Raw genomic sequence first — 20,907 nt, 5'->3', positions numbered from 1 at the left:
TGAATACAAAAATTTGAATAAGTGGGTTCAATTTCATTTTAAGTAATACTTTTAATTTCGATCATTTTAGAAAATTTTCTATTTAGATGTATACGAATGACAATTTTTAAATTGATATTTAAGTTCATTTAGAGCAATTGAAAAAAATATTATTTTTTAATAATAAATATGGTATATAAAAATAAATTAAATAATAAGCCTTATTTTATACATATTGAAAAAAAAAATTAAGTAAAATATTTAGAGTTGAAATTTTAAAGATTAAAAATAAATTTTTTGAATTGCAAAAAAATAAAGATGGAGAGGAATATATGGATGAAGGTAGTTGCTATAAAAATAATATTGAGAATTAGGAGTTTTATTTATGAGAGAATTATTATTAAATATTTAAGTTTTAAAAAAATTTATTAGTTATCTTTATATTAAAATCATTCTATTAAAATATTTCTATATTTTATGAAATTAAATTATTTAGTCTATTTTTACAATATTTTAGTTTTGGCCAAATGGACTGAATAGTTTGAATATTTGAAATTATAGAAATTAAATAATATATATAATTAAAATTATATAGATTAAGTAATATAAATTTAAAATCAATTAATAAATTTTTTGACATAAAGATTAAAGAATTTAATTTTATAAAATACAAAAACTTTTTAGTTAGATAATTTTTAAATAGTGATGAATTAATAAATTTTTTAAAAATTAAAGGACTTAATAATAATTTTTAAAGGAAAATTATTTAAATCTAACTGTATAATTTAGAAAATTTTAGGAAAGCCATATCCCCAAATCCATACATAGATCCGTCTCCTGTTATAGCCTATACATTAAGGCATGTTAGAATATAAGTACTAATTATGTAAGTTGACACTATATATATAAGTGAATAACTCAAAAAATAAAAGTTATACTAAACTTTTAAAACTTAATTTTAGGTTAAAAATCACGTAAAATCAAAAGATTAAGATTATAATTACAAGTCCTTGAAATTTTGGGCACTGTTTTGGAATTGTCTAAAAAACTTGATTGCTATGTAATTTTAAAAATTCATATCTAATTAAGAAAATTAAGTAAAATGTAAATAATATATAAAAATTTAAGGAAATTTCTAAAAAAAAGTTTATGGAAGCTATAATCTTTCCCAATCAGAATAATAACCTAAGTCTACCGGTGGCTGTAAAAAAGAGATGAGAGAAAAAAAAATTATTACTAGGATTCTTTGAATTAAAAATGAGGTTTAATTAGGTTGAAAATAAAAAAAAGAAGTAAATCCTCACTCTAAGTTAATATGCCGTAGTTTTTGTTTTTGTTTTTTTTTTTTTTTTTTTTTTTTTTTTCCTAATAAGCCTATTTTATTTAAATGGTTCCAAGTACCAGCCCTAACATACTTCCAGCAAACTCACCCCTAACCCCTTCCCTCAGCGACAGCTGTCTCGCGATCGAAGTGCTAGAGACAGCCAACGGCCACAGCCACCGATTCCACCGGCGTCGCCAACAGCCACAGCCACAGCCACAGCCACTCACGATTGGATGGGGAGGCACAGCCATTTGTTCAGTTAGACCTAATTGAATGAAATTAAGGTGATTGCTCTTTTAATTTGCCCTAGAGACCGTAGGCTTTTAATATCTGCTTTCATATCGAATCAACCGGTGTATAACCTAATTTGGGGTGTACTGATTTTTAATTATCATCATATACGCACTTCCATAATTTTTCTCCTTGAAATTCTTGAAATTTCTTCTAGGTTCTCTTTGGAAGGTTGAAATTTGAAGGCTTCAAGATTTCATGGCCTGCATGGTAGGATGCCATTATTTGATGGTTACTTTCCTACTACTGAGAAGTGTTGATAAAGAAAAAAAAAACTAGTTGATATTACTTCCCTATTATTCTGTTGGCTTTTTAATTTGCTAAATACTGATTTTGCTTACTCTCATTGTGTTTTTGTTAGGGTAAATTGCGGCATTGATCACTAAACTAGTTGTTGAATTCCATTGTGGTCATAAAGGAGCAATTTAATTACAATTAAGTAACTAAACCTTAATTTCATTTCAATTAGGTCTAATTGAATAAATTCCGGTTACTATTGAACAAAAAAGCTAGCATGGACTTTATTTTTTTAATGACTTTCTTAAATTGGTCTTAAATCATTTTGGGGCCATAAGCTCAATTCATAATGATTTTCTCATAATATTTAGCTTAGTAGGAGAAAGTAAAGTGCTGGTAGTTGGTCTTGTGGATCCCAAGTTATTCGGTTCAACCTAAAACAACAATACAAAATGCCATGCATTTCCATTTATTGATTGACCAGAATTTATTTGATCAAAGTAATTAAGATAAAGTTAAATTAAAGTTTAGTGACCTAGTTGTAATAATTTGATATTTTGTGATTCAATAAAATTTAGTGATTAGTTTAGTGTGAAAATTGGTACAATTTACATGTTCTATGGGTACTAATGTTTTGTTTTTCTGATAATCATGTTTGTTACTTTGGCATATGCTCTTTTTTGGTGTTCATTCAAGATGCACTTCATTGATTTTTTCACTTATGCAGTGATAATGGACCTGGAAAGGTGGATATGAAAACCGTTAAATTGGAGTCAGATTTGGTTGGGAGTGGATTACAAGGGGAAAATCATCAAAATGCGCAATTGGCTGAGTTCAGAAACTCCATTGCACAATCTGGGAGACAAGAATTTGAAGAAAATAGATGCTCAACTGCATTGAGTAACGGTCAGAGTGCCTCAAGCGTATTAGAACAAGGACAATCTCCAGTAGATGACACTGGCATTTCTTCTGCATCAACCATATGTCCAGCTCCATTATGTCGTCAATTTTGGAAAGCTGGGAACTATGATGATGGGCTTGGTTCCAAGGTCACATTTCAAAGTACGTATCAATTTATTTGTATGGTACAATCAAAGATCATTAAGGTTGCATGTGAACCGTAGTGAGCCAAGTCTTGCATGTATTTGTTTGGCTTGTTTATAGATTGGCTTAAAACTTGGAAATAAGCTTGGTTCAAACATTGAATGCACTGTGGTTTGCATATTAAGTTAGTCTAAATTAGAGTTAAGGGCTTTTTCTTGAAATTTAGTTCATTTATTAAACATGCCCAAGGAGAAATATTGAAAGAGTTGATAATGTAATTGGTACCATCCTTAAGAATATATGGTTTTCTAAACTCTCTTATATAGTGGTGATATAATTAAATGACTTTCATCCAATCGATAAATTGCCAATGAAATCATTCATGTATTTATATTGAAGATTTAGACTATTATCCTAAACAAATTCATAGACTTGTAACTTGTTTCTTTTCAACAATATAATTGATACTTGATAAAACTTGTGTCTTTTAGGGAATCCTAAAAATAATGTGGAATAAATAAACAATACAGTTTTTGAACAATTATCTTTTCAATTAAATGATTTTTGATACATTTTTTAATTCATATTAATATTATTGATAAATACAATGAAACTAAAATAAAAAGTAACATTATTGAGCCTTTGCTTCTTCTTAGTAGCTAAGAACAAGCTAGCTTAGTAACCTAAATAAGATGACCTTGACTTAGGTTAAACTTGAATTAGTTGTTATGTAATTTTCAAATTGGACTTTGTTCACTAGATTTAACACAAGTCAAGCCAATTTCTTGTAGTTCATGAGCAGTAGTTTTTGTAATATTCAAGATCATTAAAATAGTGGGAATTAACAAACTAATGGACTATTGGAAGGTTTATGCAATTTGTCATACATTTTCTATGGTTAAATTCCACCTCACTTTGTTTTTGAGTCATATGAGAAAACCTTGTAGATTTCATATGAGCATCCATGTGAACTCTTGTTGATGCTTGATCAGTTATTTTCTAACGTGTTGTATATATTAAATTGTGTTACTTTTGGGGGGTTTTGCAGATGGCAAAAATTATCTCCATGTCCATCCCATGTTTCTTCATTCCAATGCCACTTCACACAAATGGGCATTTGGTGGTATGTACAGCTGATTTATTTTTTTTATTCCCATTTCTTTATTTACTTTATTTTTTTAAAGGGTGAATTACTTTTTACGGCCTGCAATTAGGTCGTAATTATTACTGAGTCCGTGCTATTTGAAAATCTAACTGATTGTTCCTTGATGTTTTATTCAGTGAACCATTTAGTCTCTCAAATCCATATTTCGGTTACTCAACTGCTAAAAGAGCCATTAAAAATGCATTTGAAATTTGAAAAATACTTCCCATTAACAAAATTTTTCTTGTTAAAAAATTTTTTTTAAACAATTATTTAAGTTTCTTTTTTAAATTATTCAAAGAGAAACTATTAATAATTTCACCTGTATTTATGACCTTTGGTTTCTCTTTTTTTTTTTAAGAAAAAGAATTTTTGTAATGGTTGATTAACATTAAGTGAATAAAAGAGTAAAGTGGTTCATTAAATCAAATGTAAGGGACCACAATTACTTTGGTTTTCTAACAGTATGGACTTGCTAGTAATTATGGCGTTACCACAAGGGGCAGATAATAATTCACTTTTTTTATATAAAAAAATTATGTTCCTGATTCCCTTCTTTTTAGTATTTTGTTGATGAATAATTGAATTCGCTGAAGATGTACTCATCAATATCTTTCTCACAATGTTTTGCAGCCATAGCGGAACTGCTTGATAATGCTATTGACGAGGTATTTTATGATATCAACTTTTTCCTTGCATGTTGGAAAGAAAAAATATGAATTGAAAAAGCATATTTGAAAAGATAGCTTTTGATACAAGATGGTAGCTGATGATATGGTTCTAATGTACAAGATGTTTGTTGATGATAGTCCTAATTTTTTAACCCTTTGAGTTAATAGAAAGTTAGCTATGGAGAAGCACCTTAAAGAAGTTTAAGTTGAATTTAAATAAAATATATGTGTAGTAACTTTATCACCAAAAGAGGAAATAGATTAAGTTGTAGTTTTTATGGTGTGGACATTATGCAGGGTGTTCACAGTTTGCTTTAACAATGAGTTTTTTGTTTAGCAGTCTTAACCAAACTTCTTTCTAGTTAGCTAAATTTAGTTTATCTCATTTTATTAAACTTTATATTTCACTCACAATATTTGATTAATTTTTAATAAAAAATATATCGTTTGAAGCTATTACAATTATTATAAAAATTTATTGTTTATGACCGGTATTATTATAGTATCGTAATCATTATTATTGTAGGGTAACTATTAATGTGTCCCTTTTTGTTATGTTATATATTTTCATAATTGTCAGAAATTTATAGGCTGTGATTAAAAGTTTAAATTTTTTTTTGAGAATATTTATATATTAAATCATAATATATATGTTTATACATTTCAATTGGTTGACTGTTGATTTTAGTAATTAGTAACCTTGTACCAAATCATCCGAAATTGATTGGTTTGGTTAACCTCTTTTTGGTTTAGTTTTGTTGATTGTAGGTCAATGGTTTACTTTGTCCCACCTTGCACCCATTCAATACCTCGACTATATCATCATATAAAGAGATGGTGAAAGCAAGAAGGATTGCCAATTATAGAGTTAAAGTAGGATGTGTAAAAGGAGTTGGTGCAATATATTTTATATGAGATAAAATCCCCAAGTTACATTGAAGAGAAAGTTCTAGAAGACCATAATTCAATCAAATGATGTGACCGTGAATGATGGGTTGTTAGCAAAACATGTGTAAAAATCAACCATAGAGGTGATGAGTCCTGCTAAGGTATATGCATAGATAAAAGGATGGATTTGTTAAGAAATAAGTACATCTCTTAGAAGTTAGAAGTGGTATGCATTGAAATAAGTTGAGATATGTGGCATGGGGATGCCCATCTTAAACCAATAAATGCTATAATATGGAAGGTTGGCGTTGTCAAAACTTTAGGATTGGAGGTGGGTTGACCTAGGATGACTTCAAATAATGAAAAGTACTTAGCAGCTATGGATATTTTTGTACTTGTAGCTTAATTTATCTATTATGGAGAAAGAGATTTTATATAGTCAAGGCCTAACTAGATTAGGGTTGGAAACATAATTTTTATTAGTAAAAAGGCAAGGCAACAAAGGTGAATTTCTTTTTCTTTTAGGGCAAATTACCATCATATCCCTAATGTTTAACCAAAGTAATTAAAATATCCTTGTACTTTCAAAATTACATTAAGAAGTCCTTATGATTTAATTTTATTAATTAGTAAGGACATTCGTCTATTTAGCTACTATTCCACCGTTAGTTGCCATATAAAAGACTTAATTACCCTCGTTCAAAATAACTCTTTGAATCATATTAGAGAAACTGATCTCTCATCAGCTAGAAACCAAAGAGCTGCCTGAGAAATGCATGTCAGGAGTCACCAAGCAAGAGGAGGACAAGAAACCCGCTGATCAATCAACTCAAATCAATCTCAAGGTCAAAGGACATAAACAATAATGAAGATTTCTTCATGATTAAGAGAAGCACGCAACTAAAACTTATGAATGCATGCTGTGATAGACAATAAGTGGCGAGGAATTCTATTGCATTTCGTCTTCGTGGGGAGAGAATGGAGACGAGATAAATGCAATGCTGCACCAAACTGGTGGTGCTATTGCCTAATGCCTGGATTTGCAGAGTTATTAGTATGTTATGGATAAAATATTTGTATCAAGACTTGGATAAAATAGTGTAAGGAGCCCAATTTGATTATCAGATGTTGCAATATATCTATGGCATCAGATGGCAAAGAACACCCAATCAATTTATCTTCCTCTTGATAACTCCACATTCTTCTTGTGTTTCCAATTGAGGGAGAGAGCTCAATAGGTATTTGAGAGAGAGAGAGCCGCTGCAATTGCTGCATGTAAAAATATTGCTAGCAATTTGGTTACCAGATATATGAAGAGGATTGAATTGTCTCTGCTAGGGTGAATTGAATCCTCCATCTTGGTTTCCACTTAGCATAGTGGATGTCAGTGGATAGAAAGTGGCCTTTGTGAGGCTTGGTTTGAGGAAATGCTCCCTCATTGTTGGCCCTAACAATCTCCCTCCTCCCTTATTCCCCTGCAAGTGAATGATGTGTCAAGGTCTGCAAGCCAATGTTTTTGAGGTAAAAAGTGCCTCCATTTACATGGTTTTTGTGTGGGAGGGAGCTTAAAGACAAGTGGGAGTTTTCTCTTCATTTTATTTCTATTTTATTTTAGGATATTTAGGATATTATAAATGTTTCTCTCAGCTTTGACCAAGTTAAATTAGAGTGACTAATTGTAGAATATTTCATAATTGGACAGATGTATTTAGGATATTATAAATGTTTCTCTCAACTTTGACCAAGTTAAATTAGAGTGGATAATTGTAGATTAGTTCATAATTGGACAGATGTCCTTCCTAATTAACGGAATTAAATTCTAAGGACTTTTTAATGTAATTTAAAAAAAATACAAGGATATTTTAATTAGTTAGGTTAAACCTTAGGGATACGGTAGTAATTTGCCTATTAAGAAATTGCTTTTATAGTAGATGAAGGCAAGATTCAATGATGCTTGAGTTAACTCCTGAGCAATTTTGTTAATAGACATGTAGTGTCACAATTAGTATTGACATTGACTTACACCTGCTGCTTTATTGGTGGTATGGGATTATTATATTTTAATTTTAATTTCTTCTCTTCATGATATCCTTGGCATGAGTTCTATGGTTTTTAATAGGGGTGAGTAGTATTCGGTTCAAGCCGAAGTAACTGATCAAACTGAATTAATTCAAAATTTTTGTTCGGTTTCATATTCTTTTTGGTTCAATTTTAAGTTCCAAAAAGTTTGGCTATTTTAATTCAGTTTGGTTTTGGTAAGAAAAATTTGGCAAAACGGAATCGAACCTATTAGTTACAATACTATATCGTTTTGATAATATAAGGAGATCAGACTCTAACTTAGGTTGAAATATTTTAATTAAATCTTAGAACAATGAAAATAAGGTGTGAAAAAATAGAAAGGCTATTAAAAAGCTCAACCGATCGAAATGAACCCAATCAAAACTGTTCGATTCAAATTGGTTTCTCTCCTAATTTGGTTATGTTTGATTTTTACAAATACCTGAATTTCAACTTTTAGTTTATTCAACAAATCGAACCGATCGAATGTTCACCCTTAGTTTTTGAAGAGGGGGCAAGTCAGGACCTACATCTCATGTTCATGGTTCAATAAGGTTCACTGTATATTTGTATTTGTACAAGACATTATTATAAAGTAATTCCAGTTAGCACTTATGGATGATGAACTAGCTTGCATATTCAAAATTATTATAAAGTAATTCCAGTTAGCACTTATGGATGATGAACTAGCTTGCATATTCAAAATGATATCCTAGATAACCCTAGAGTTGGGGTAAACCAAAAGTTAAATAGAATATCTTAGATGTAAAAGATTCTCAATTAAGATTTTTTTTTTTTTTGAGAAGTATTTGTGTTTGCTGTTACTGCAAAACCAGATAGCTTTCTTTCTCTCTTTTTCTTTTAGCTTTTTTTTTTTTTAATCCACGTTAGCTAATGGTTTATTCATTTGGTGGTTTTCGTAAGGGGTTTTCGTATTAATTATTCTCCTTTTAATTGTTTATTATGCATGTTATTTGAGGGAAGGATGAAGCTTTTCTGCTAACTGCACTCAATTTCTTTTCCTTTCTTTACAAAATGTTTTTTTTTTATCATAAAAAGGACAAGATGTCATTCTATTTAGAGTTTAATCTCTTTTGAGGGTTTTTTTTGGGATAATTACAAAAAACTATTGTGTGGTTTGACTTCTTTTTCAAGTAGGTCTTGTGATTTAATTTGTGAAAAAAAATCATGTGGTTTCATTCCGTTAGCAAAATAGGGCTTTTCTCTCTAACACAGCTAATAAATGCTGTTGTGGCATTTGAAAATTAATTAAAAAATAATTTTTAATTAGGATAAATTACATTTTAATCCTTAAAGTTTTGTAAAACATATGATTTAGTTTATATATTTCTAAATTTAGTTATAAAGTTTTGTTTTATAATAAAATAGTTCTTTTAGTTATAACTCATCCTTATATTCTTACAAATTGGTCTCTAAATAATATAATTGCTTACATAGTACTTATATTTTGAACAAGCTAATCTTTCATGTTCATTAAATTTAATATCTTATTTTGGCAATAAATTCATAAACTAAAAATTAAATCATGAATCTTAGCACAATATGCATCTAAATTCAAGCTCAAAGAATTCTGTACTATTTAACTTTTCCCTTTTCAAAGATTTATTTATTTTTTATTTTATTAGGACAAAAAGTAAATTCCAGATTTTTATTTTTTTTTTCATATATAAGATAGTAAAATTTAATAAATAGGGAGATTAATTTGTAAATATAAGAATTTATTAATAATTACAATATTTGGAGACCAATTTATAAAAATATAGGGATTAATTTTAATTAAAAATATAAAGTTTAAATTAAGTGAATATTTTATTAATCAAATAACATTTGAAGGACTAAATTTAAAAATATAGAGATTAAAATGTAACTTTCACTATATGTCATGGAGTAAATTGTAATTTGTCATTAATAGTTAACAATGTTAAAGGAGAAGTCTCACTCTACTAACAGCATGAAAGCATATGAGTCTTTTGTTACAAATTAAAGTACAAGACCCTATTTGAAAATGTGTTAAACCACAAGATAGTTTTTCATAATTATCCCTTTTACTTTTAACCCCTTGCTTGTCTTATGTTTGTGAGTTATAGTATGTACTAGTTGCTCAGTTGTACTATGATTTTTTCACCATTTATCTGTGTTTATCATCCAGTGATGTCATCATGCTTTGCATGTTACATTTCATTTCCTTTTTATTGAATAGTTTATAATCCAGTGATGTCATCATGTTTTGCGTGTTACATTTCATTTCCTTTTTTTCTTATTGAATAGATCCAAAATGGAGCCAGTTTTGTCATTGTAGATAAAACTCTAAATCCAAGAGATGGGAGTCCAGCACTGTTGATTCAAGGTATGCTGAATACATCTATTAGGGCAACTCTATGGTCTTTGTTGATATATAATTTATCTACATAAAAGAATACGAGCTAACGCTTGCCCAAAACTTGGTACATTCAATAGACAATGGTGGTGGAATGGATCCAGAAGCAATGCGGCGATGCATGAGTTTTGGGTTCTCAGATAAAAAAAACAAATCTGCTATTGGACAATGTATGGATCATGTTCATGTGTTCTATAAATTTTATAGTTTTCTTCTTTCATATTTATGGACTAAACACTCACTTTCAGATGGTAACGGCTTTAAAACTAGCACTATGAGACTTGGGGCTGATGTTATTGTTTTCAGTCGCCACTTGCATGAGAGGTTCGTACTATAATCTCATGCTGATTTATGCACTGAATTTATATTTTCAAAGTTTTTATTTAAGACATCTAATAGTTAATGCAATTTGGTATTGTCTGTGAATTTTTCTAGTTGATCAAATTGTTGTATTGAAGGTTTTCACTATCTGAAATTTTAGGGAAATTTTGGGTCTGCCTTGTTACCATTATTTTTTTTTTGTTCATTCAAGTTTTCAACTTTCATTTCTAGTCTAAATAGAAGATTTTTTGTTGCTAACCTCTACAAATCATTTTTCAAATTTTCCTTTTCTTTCTTGGTGAGAGGTTGTGAGGGCATGGGAAGAATTAGATTGAGGAAGACAAGATAAAAATTCTGGATTGAACCCAAATCTTTTCCTATAACTCTCAAGAACTAAATCTTCATTAATGTCACTGAGAAGTTCAAGAATTCAAGGGTCCAAGGTTCTATGTGGCTTTTCGAAAGAGTAAAAGAAGGAAAAGGAGTTTGTTGAATGCTTTCTTCATTGTGCCTGGCTGCTCACTGATTAGTACTTGCCATGGCTAGCTAATCTTTTTTGGAATGCTATGTGTATGAAAAATAACTAAATTTATTTTTTTAAAAACATTTATATTGTTAAACTCTGCCATTAATTTTTTTTTCTATTCACTGCTATTGCTTCTTTCCTCTTTGAAATTTCTGTTTGATTTATAGTAGAAAAATGATAATAATATGCCAATAATAATAAAAGTACAATTCCGTGCATATATTAAAATTGTTTGTATAATATGTAGTTCCGCAGTTAATCTCCTCACATTATTAGTTTATTTGATTGGCAGGGCATTGACACAAAGCATTGGCCTTCTCTCTTATACATTTTTGTCACGAACAGGCCATGACAGGATAGTAGTGCCTATGGTCAGTTTCATTGACTACCTGAGCTGATGGTTAATGTTCTCTCTGATTCTTAATGTCTATATTTGAGGATTTTCTTGGAAAATAATAGAGGCAACACACATGGCATGTAAATAAAGTGTGTTTTGCACATGCAACAATTTTTTGGATTTGAGCTTCCTGCTTGTTTAAGTGACAAGTAACTTATTTCATTAATAATGCAATATGCACAGTATATTACCTACATCTGAAGTGGCATGAAGATCCTAAAGAAGGAAAAGTGTACAGGGACAATTTTCTATCTAAAACATTTTGGATTCCTGGGTTAAAGTTTGATGAGTGATAATGGCATTTTAAGTCTCAATATTCTGGTCCTATATAATTTCGTCATTTTGTTTGTGAATAGGGTGCTGCTTTCCTTATTTTTGATTTTGTGCTATGCTAGCTGGCTGTAACTGCTTGTTCTATTTGCAGGTGGATTATGAGTTTAACTCTGCAAAAGGGAAATTAGAATTTTCTCAACGCCGTGGCAAAGAGCACTTTATGTCTAATCTCTCTATGCTATTGCAATGGTCTCCCTATTCAACAGAAGCTGAGCTTCTAAAGCAAGTAAGGTTCTATCCTCCTTTTTTTTCCAATCATTTGTGGCTTACAAGTTTCTGCTCCTTGGGATATTCATTTTAATAACATATACATATTCTCATGATTTAATTTAGTTTATTAAATATTAAGAACTTAAAAATTCTCTGATGCCTACCAATTTCCCATGGTGGCTCTTGCTCCCGTGCAACTTATATTATGTTTATGCTAGATTGTGCTAGGACTAAGAACATGAACGTGTGCAGTGTCTTGTTATCAAGCATTTGATGGTATGTTTCATCTAAATGATAACAGCTGGCACTGAAGGGTTGCTTTACTAAGATATTTTGAGAATGAGTAGTATGAACTCAACGTGGAATAGTTCTTACCCTTTGTTAAATGGAGCAAGTGGTAACTACACCTTGATTATTTTTAATAAACATTTATTCACAAAAGATCTCCTTTTGATCATATTTTATCAACTTCAAAGTTCTATTCCTTTTTCCTAGTAAAGCAGAACAGGGTCAAAGGTTTCTATTTCCTTTTTTCATTTGGATCTTCCAAATGGGCTTTTTGTGTTAAAAAAATCCATTACTTGTGCATAATCTCTTATCTTAAGTATTTCATAACAGGTTTTATTATTTTCCGCTTTTTATTACCTGCCATTGAAACATATCCTCCACTTTCAGAAACACCGAAACGTCATAATATGTTTTCATCAAACTCTTCTATCTCCCAAGTTGGAGGCTCCTTATGAAAACCAAACTCTGAGCCACTTGTTCTCTACCCAACGTTGATGTGAGTTTATACCAACTCTTTTCCATTGGAGGCTGACTAATGAAGTATTGGCAACTGAATATTAAAAGTGTGGTTGGGGTTTATCACTTAACGAACCAAGAATAATGCCCAATAAGTCATGGAATGCTCATCTGCTTTAAATATAATGCAGATAATTTTTCCCACTCCCTCGTAGATTTCCACAATGCAATTCCATAATAATGTGTGCATGTTTTAGATATGGAGCAAATCTCATTTTTGCCCTTGAATTTTGGGGTGACGTGCAATTTTATCCAAAATTAAGTTTTTTTTGGCTAAATTTGTTCAAAGCCTTTGATATAGAATCAGATTTGCCATGTTTGGCTGAAAATATTAAAACAATAATTTTCAATTTTTTACAATAAAATATTAATTTATATTTTTATTTTTTAAAATTATTTAATAATAGTTGTTAATTTTTGTTTATTTATTATAATTATATTAATAAATAATTTTTAATATTAAAAATATAAAAATGATATTACTAAAGATTGAAGATTATTATTTTAATTTTTTTTGGGCAAAAAAAGCAAACTTGATCCTAAATCAAAAGGTTTGATTAAATTGGGCTAAAAACTTAGTTTTAGACAAAATTGGACATTGGCTCAAACTCAAGGGCGAAATGAGATTTCTTCCTCAGACATATACCAGCAGGCTCCCTTTATTTTTTGTCCATGGCCTTTTCCTATATCCTAAAGCTCAAGACTTCTAATCCAGGACCTCAATTTATATAGGAAGAGCAAGAAGCCAAGGACCCCTACCAAGTTTCAAAATATGATACTTCAACTTTTCTCTGCCTTTTCCCCAAAGAAAGCTCTTTTGCATGAATGGAAGTTCCCTCACCACTAAATATTGAATGGGGAAAATAGAAACTGAATAGGTCAACTTAATTCCTTGTTCAAATGCAATGCAATAGATATTTTCTTGCTTTGTTGATCTCTCAATGCCTTCTCGCTTTTTGAAAGCTTATCCTAATGTGATATATCTTGGTGCAGTTTGATGACATAGGATCACGTGGCACAAAAGTTATCATCTATAATTTATGGTTAAACGACGATGGGATTGTGGAGCTAGACTTTGATACAGATCCTGAGGTTGAAACTCCTTTTTCTGTTTCTTTGTATCCTTTTTTTTTCTTTCTTTAATTTCGTTGATTAATTTAATGCTATTATTCTTGGTTAATTTCTATCGTGCTTGGATTGTAGGATATTCGTATTGGTGGGGATATAAAAAAAGTTGACACAATCCCTGCTTGGAGGACAGTTAATGAACAGCACATTGCTAACCGGTTGCACTACTCTCTTCGAGTATGTTTATAATAGGGACTTGATAATTCCTGTATTCATGTGTGCATGTACACATGAACTCCTATTTTTAGGCATGATCATTCAAGTTGAATCTGTTCTTTTTGTGCTTGGCAGGCGTATTTGTCCATCTTATACTTGCGGACACCTGAAACTTTCCAAATAATATTGCGTGGACGACTTGTTGAGAATCATAATCTTGCTAATGATCTTAAATTCCAAGAATTCATCTTGTATAGACCACAATCCGGTGGATGTGTAGAGGTTGTATGAGCTTGCTGCAAAAACTTCCCTGCAAAGTTAATTCCTTTACTGCATCCAATAAGATATTGAATGTTTACTTTTAATCAAGGCATGTCAATTGTCAAACATGAATCATTAGCATTAATCGTGTCCTGTAAATCAGCAAATTATTGTTACTGTTTGTGATAAAAGAGAAAGAAAGAAAAAATTTGTTAAACTGATGAGAGGTGTAAATGGACTAATTTCGCCTTTTAAAAAGGAGATTCTTCTTGTTTTCATCAGGTCTGATATCAGATGAAACATTTGACAGGAAGTTCCTCCTGCTACTCTTTGAAACAGTGGTGGGATACTGGAATCTCTTTGTTATCTCCATGTATACTTGTGGAGGATATAAACCTTCATGGGTCTACTAACAATTTTACTTGTGTTGCTGCCTTCCATGGCATTTTACTGCATTTGTCAGATGATTATGCTATAGAAGGAGATATGGTTCACAGTTCCAATGATTATTGTTCACATTGCTTTCTGGTTTGACAATGCAGGGTCAAGTCATAACTACGATTGGGTTTCTAAAAGAAGCTCCACATGTCTGTGTTCATGGTTTCAATGTCTACCACAAGAATCGTCTAATATTGGTAGGTGTCTTTTGTAAGAGGTTTTGCCATATGTTTCTATTTTATACAAGTCAAAAAACTATATGTAGATGATGTTGGTATTTATGTCTGTGCTTTGCGGCTAAATATTGCTGTATTTGAATAAAAGTAATATTACATTGTTTCAATCTGTCATATTTGAGGGGCAGAAGGATGCCCATATCTACATGTGACAATTTATACCTAAAGGTTTGGAAGCATAGCCTTCATAACAGCTGTTTTGAGCTTTTGGTGCATTGTAGAAAATAGAAACATCCATATTGAGATAGTTGAGTATTCAAGAAATGAAATCATTTTAGCATTTTAGCTGGTTATATGAAGCAGAATAAGTATTGTTGTTTCAAAAGTTTACTGTGAAATAATTTGTGGAATTATTAAATGATATCTCTTGTAGTTTTCAAAATAAAACGGCATAGGAGTTCAAATGATAGCTAATTTTCCCATTCAACTGCCTGGAGAGGAGCAGTCATTATTTGTTGTGGAAGACTAAAATCAACCGTTGGTTTTTATGCTATGTTTAGGTGCTTTCATTATGGTATGTGAAAATCAGAGTAATTACAGGTTGGCTGTTGGCACACTTGTTTATGTACATAGTGAACTTTTGCCTGGAGCACTTGTAAAGAATGTCATACATAGATGTTACTTGGTTTCCCTTGTACTCACTTTCTTCTAAGCAGTTATGAAAAACTTGTTAAATCTTGCTTCTTTCTCATGTTGCAGCCCTTCTGGCCAGTTGTGAGCTATGCAGACAGTAGGGGTAGAGGGGTGGTTGGTGAGAAGCACCAAAAACACACTTCTAATTTTTCTTGTTTTGAAGTGAATTTGTGGAGAATGTCAATGAATGCATAATAATTATTAATTGTTACTTCTTAGGTGTTCTGGAAGCAAATTTTATTGAACCAACACACAACAAACAAGACTTTGAGAGAACTTCTCTTTTTCAAAAGCTTGAAGGTCGGTTGAAGGAGATGACATGGGAGTACTGGTAAAATTTTACGCAAAAATTTTTCTTTCATTAATTTTGAATTTTTCCTCAGTTCTTTGCATGGTCTGTTGACTTGTTTCTCAAACCATTTAGGAGTTTCCAAAAACAGCAAACATCTTCATTTTGTTTGAGACCTGTCATTGTGCACCACGTTGTATATTGCATAATGTCATACTTTAAAATTTTTGTGATAACTCTTCATAGTTTTACCTATTACTCTGCAAGTACACCACATGCTCAGAATGATAAAGTTTCTATGGCGGCGGAAAAGGTTTCTAATGTCAATCATGTCGTTTATGGTATCTTAGCACAATGTACTATAATGACGTGATGCAACTTTTTTTTCCTGAATTTTTGGCAGGGATTATCATTGTGGACTAATTGGGTACCACGTCAGAAAAAAGTATCCGGCCCCAGGGCCTAAACAGGATTCATCTCTTATTATGGCAAATGGTAAAACAAAGCCTGTCAAGTTTAGTCAAAGCTCCCCTGCTGTTGGTAGTGCAAGAGCATGGTCTGCCACAGGTAAGAGCATTTCATTTGAAAGTTGTACCTCTAAAAAGAGGTTAACTTTTATGTTTACTTGTTCACATACTTTTACTGATCTATTTTGAAATAATACTCATGTTGGGATAGGGTTACCTACAAAAAGGAAACCCTCTAATGATGTAATGGAACTTGAAAGTGTGAAAAGGCGTGGACAATCGGGGGCCAATCCAATTGTTTCGGGAATGAGTTCGGAAGCACAGGTCTGTAAGAAATATGGATCTAAATGTGATTGATGCTGACATTTATTTCAGACACTATTCTTTTTGCTTTGACTGATGCTGAAGTGTATTCCAGACACATTATTCTTTTGCTCTGACATGCAAAATTTATTGTTTTTTCGTAACATTTTTTATTTTTATTTATTTTTTATTTTTTTTTCATTGATTAAGTAGAAGGCAGAGAAATAGGATTCAATTTAGCTTAGCAATTTAGAATCCAATATACTAGTACAGTGTTTTATGCATGCCAAGACACGTTCATGTATGTTTGTGAACACACATGAGAAGACAAAACTCTTCCGAATATTTGGAATTGGATAATTGTTCTACTTCAAGCTTTCATTGTTGTTTGCTAACTATACCTTCTTTGTATAACCCACTTTTGCATTCTATTTCTTGCACAAATGAGTCTTGCAATTTCAATATTTAATTTGTTTAAATTCACTTTTTGCATTTTGTCATATTGTTCTCTGCCATGAAATCTATGGCTGTTTGCTAATATATATGTGCTTGCTTTTCCTTTTTGTGGTAGCCTGCCACTACTGCAAATCAGTCAAGATATCAGGAAGCTGCAAACTTAATTCAGGAGAACAAGAAACTCCAAGCACAGTAAGTATACTAGAACTGGGTGTTTTATCTGATTCTCTCACCTTCTTTTTCCTATGTCACACACTGCTTGGATGTTACTCTGGTAATTTTAGGGGAATTCTCCTGATGGTAAAATGCGGTAGGCTTCCATGGCATAGTTTCATGTTTTGGTAGTACTTGTCAGCCATGGCACATGGATGTGTTTATCCATGCTAGAATAATTGGTTCATGATTTGGGCTGACTAAATTGATGTTTTAGGCGCCATTTGCTTCATAGAAAATAACTTTCATGTGGAACATATTCTGAAAAAAAAAAAGACTTAATTTTTTGTATATTTGGTTGCAACATTAAAATTGGCTTATTTTTTGCAGTGGGCTTCCATGCCTTGGGTTCATGTTTAGTAATCGATGTCAGCCTTCGCAATATCATGGGAAAATGGCTTATTTTTTTGGTATTTGGTTGCAATATTGAAAATCTGTAGGAAAACATTTTCTGCCATTTGGATTTCTTTGAAAAATCTTTTTTTTTTTTTTCAATATGTTTACGGAGAAGTTTGAACTTATAAAACTTTTCAACTCCTGCCACTCCATAATTTTTGTCCATTTTGCTTTTCCACACATATTAAAAATTATAATTTTTTTTAATTAACTTTTCAATTATACCCATCTTAAATAAATTAAAATTTATTAAATATTAAGAAAGATTTTGAGAGGTTTCTTGAAAATAAGACAATTAAATAGGATTATAATAGTTAATTTATATGTTATTATAATCTAAAAAAAAGAAAGTGGATAATAATATTGGGACAAAGGAAAGATGAATAAAATTATGGGACGGAGGGAGCATTTATTATCAAGTATCAACTATTAGAAAAGAAAACATATAAAATGCTAAGTTATAGTTACAACAAAAATTATCATTGGTTGCCAGGGGCCAGTCATGGCCTAGGATTATTAAGGGTGTTGGTAGATGAAGGGGTGTATGTTTATAGGATTTCCTAGTAGTTTCTTTCTTTTTGATAAATCTTTTGAAATAGTCATTTTCCTTGAAAAATATATTTTTCTATGTGAAAAGAAAAAGGTTTTATGTTGATCTTTTTTTTTATAGTGTGCCAATCGTTGGAAGATGCAAACAAATGTTTCTGTGAAACAAATGAAGCACTAGTCTTGTTCTGAGGAGTTAACTGAAGATCAATTTTAGGCTACTTCTGCTAGCAGTAGCTAATATAAAATGAATATACATTTCATGCTACAGTTTGTAGGACTTGGGCGCATTACATGTATTATTCTTTTAAAAAAAGGTCTATTTACATTTTCTTTGAACTTAATCTTCAGATGCCTGGAATATGAGAAGAGGAATGAAGAACTTAATACTAAGGTATATGGCATCAGCATCATTATTTTTTATTTTTTATTTTTTATTTCTTTTGTGTTGCAAACATCACAGTTGTGTCAAACCTGAGAATCATCATTATTCTTTGCAGGTGACGCAGCTGAAGAAGGAGCTGGAAGAAGTTAAACGTGATTATGGCCAACTTATGACTGAAGTAACATCACTGGATTTGATAAAGGAGGAAAATGATGTACATATGTAGATTTGATCTGTAACTTTGCTTCAATTCTTTTATTGGTAGAACAGTCTGTTGTATTTATCCTGAAGTAGTGGGTCTTCAACCATCAATGGGCTTTGGGATGATCGATCTAAGTTTTAGTCCTACTATGACCTTTTGTGAAAGAGAAGAAAATCAAAGTGTAGTCAGTGATTTAGGTTAGATTTTGATTCATAAGTAGTGACTAACCTCTAATGTCTGCAACTCGTAGGTCAGGAAGTAGAACTGATTTAGTGTTGTTTTGGGAATTGTTCCCACCAATGTACATTCAAATAGAATCCTCTCACCCTCACAAGTAGTCGATCCCTTCTTCCTGCACATCAGGTATTTGTTCTTTGACTTCAATTTCTCGCTCATTCTTACTTTGTACGACAGAGTAATACACATTATAGCTATAAAAGTTATTTATATGCTCAGTAATGTTTGTATTAACTAGTTCTTCCGTTGAGCTTTGCCTGTGACTTGTGTAGCTAGCTGTGTAATTTTTGCTTTACTTATGGAAGACCAACTTTAGGAATTTGTGGTTCTTTCTACCAATGTCTATTTCAATGATTAAGTTTCAATTGTTTCTTTAAGATCACAGTGGATCCTATTACTGCTTTGTTGATTTAGTTGGATAGAGTACGAGTACGACCCTTTTTTTTATTTTAATAAATTATAAAGTAGGAAGAGGAGACGAGTGTCTAAAAATGCATATACCATTGGATTAAGCATTAAATTTGGAGCGATGTAGGGGCATGGATTGTATATAATTATACAGAAAATATGGGACAAGTATTTTGTGTTTGCATTTGGCCATTGATTGGATCAACAACTTGTAAAATAAATTTGCAGTTTAACACTACAATTAACTAAAGGCGTCATCTTCTCTCACTAACATATGACCTTTTCTCGTTAAAGCCCGTGGGTCGTCGTTCTTACTGTAAATGGAAAGCCTCTAAGTAGTCGTTAAATATCTCGAAAATGGATCGATGGGAATTTTTTATTTTAATTTTTTATTGGTTGGACGTACAAATCAGTAAAAATTTTTCAAATTAGCTTTAATATTTTCTTAAATTAGGATTGCTTTCATTTTTTAGTTTTGAGTTTATTTACCTCTCATTTGGTATGATTTTTTTTTAAAGAAAAAACTCAAAATGAATTTTTATAAAATTATAAAAGATTTTTAAAAAATTGAATTATTTTATTTTAAATAAAAAAATTAATTAAATTGAATTTTTATGAAATTTTTTATTTCAAAAAAAGAATGTTAGTATTTGTATTTTAATTAGATTTAATATTCTAGTTAACAATTATAATTTTGAAATTCATAAGAAGATTACTTCATCAGATACGGGATAATGGTCCTTAATGTTTTGTTTTTCAGTCCAAATAGATCAAATAATTCTAAAAGATAAATTAACTTCTCCAATTTTTTTTTAAAGAAATGAAATAATCGCCTACTTTCATATTTTACCAAATCATTTCTCTATTGCTAATTTGCTTTGGCAATCTCTAAGAGATTAGATCGCTTGCTTACTTTCACACCATGACCGAGTACTACGAAGAAGCAAAAGCACAAACAACAATGAAAATAGAAATCTAAACAAGCACAAACAACAATGAAAATAGGAATCTAAACAAGATATTGTGCATAATATTATGTTGGGTCATAACGGAAGAAATAAAAAAAATAAATTTTTTTACCAATATGGATCACAGTTGGGTGTCGGACACTCCGATTCTATTCTTATTAAACCTATAAGAGAGGGTCAGACCAAAATCTCATAATAATTCAGCACACTAGTCCATTTTTCTAGGCGCGGTCCAAGTCTCAAGCTTCCAGGTCTGACCTAACGCAGTTAGGGCCCGAGATGTCAAATAAGAGTGAGCAGTATTCGATTAAAATTGAAAAAATTGATCAAACCGAATTAATTTAAAAATTCAATTTGATTTTTTATTTATTTCGATTTGATTTTTAATTTCAAAATTTTCGATTATTTCGGTTCGGTTCGGTTCGATTTTAATAAAAAGAAAATAAAAAAATCGAACTGAATCGAATCGATTAGTGATAATAATATATTATTTTCAATAATATAGAGAAATTAGATCATATTAAGGTTAAAATATTCTAATTAAATTTTAAAATACT

At 30.9% G+C, this 20,907-nt stretch overlaps 1 protein-coding gene across 3 annotated transcripts; it reads left to right on the top strand.

Moving 5' to 3' along the window:
* Positions 1-1,374: 1,374 nt before the first annotated feature.
* On the top strand, positions 1,375-19,351 carry LOC110626596 (protein MICRORCHIDIA 6). Of its 3 annotated transcripts, XM_043961709.1 has the most exons (21): positions 1,376-1,587; positions 1,752-1,804; positions 2,559-2,893; positions 3,924-3,998; positions 4,653-4,687; positions 9,929-10,007; positions 10,118-10,207; positions 10,286-10,361; positions 11,177-11,255; positions 11,706-11,840; positions 13,622-13,720; positions 13,832-13,933; positions 14,048-14,194; positions 14,716-14,808; positions 15,547-15,598; positions 15,700-15,811; positions 16,173-16,336; positions 16,448-16,560; positions 17,111-17,187; positions 18,502-18,544; positions 18,651-19,192. In XM_043961709.1, exons 3-21 carry the CDS (start codon positions 2,584-2,586, stop codon positions 18,759-18,761), a joined length of 1,992 nt encoding a protein of 663 aa, XP_043817644.1. In that variant the 5' UTR covers positions 1,376-1,587; positions 1,752-1,804; positions 2,559-2,583; the 3' UTR covers positions 18,762-19,192. The 3 variants fall into 3 exon arrangements, with proteins under 3 accessions (XP_043817645.1, XP_043817644.1, XP_043817643.1); XM_043961708.1 differs by lacking the exon at positions 1,752-1,804; XM_043961710.1 differs by lacking the exons at positions 1,752-1,804; positions 16,448-16,560 and having other exon boundaries at positions 1,375-1,587; positions 18,651-19,351.
* The last annotated feature ends 1,556 nt before the right edge of the window (positions 19,352-20,907 follow it).

This window comes from Manihot esculenta, chromosome 11 (assembly GCF_001659605.2).
Source record: "Manihot esculenta cultivar AM560-2 chromosome 11, M.esculenta_v8, whole genome shotgun sequence".
NCBI classification, from domain to species: Eukaryota; Viridiplantae; Streptophyta; class Magnoliopsida; order Malpighiales; family Euphorbiaceae; genus Manihot; species Manihot esculenta.
This window is presented reverse-complemented; position numbering and strand designations above follow the sequence as displayed.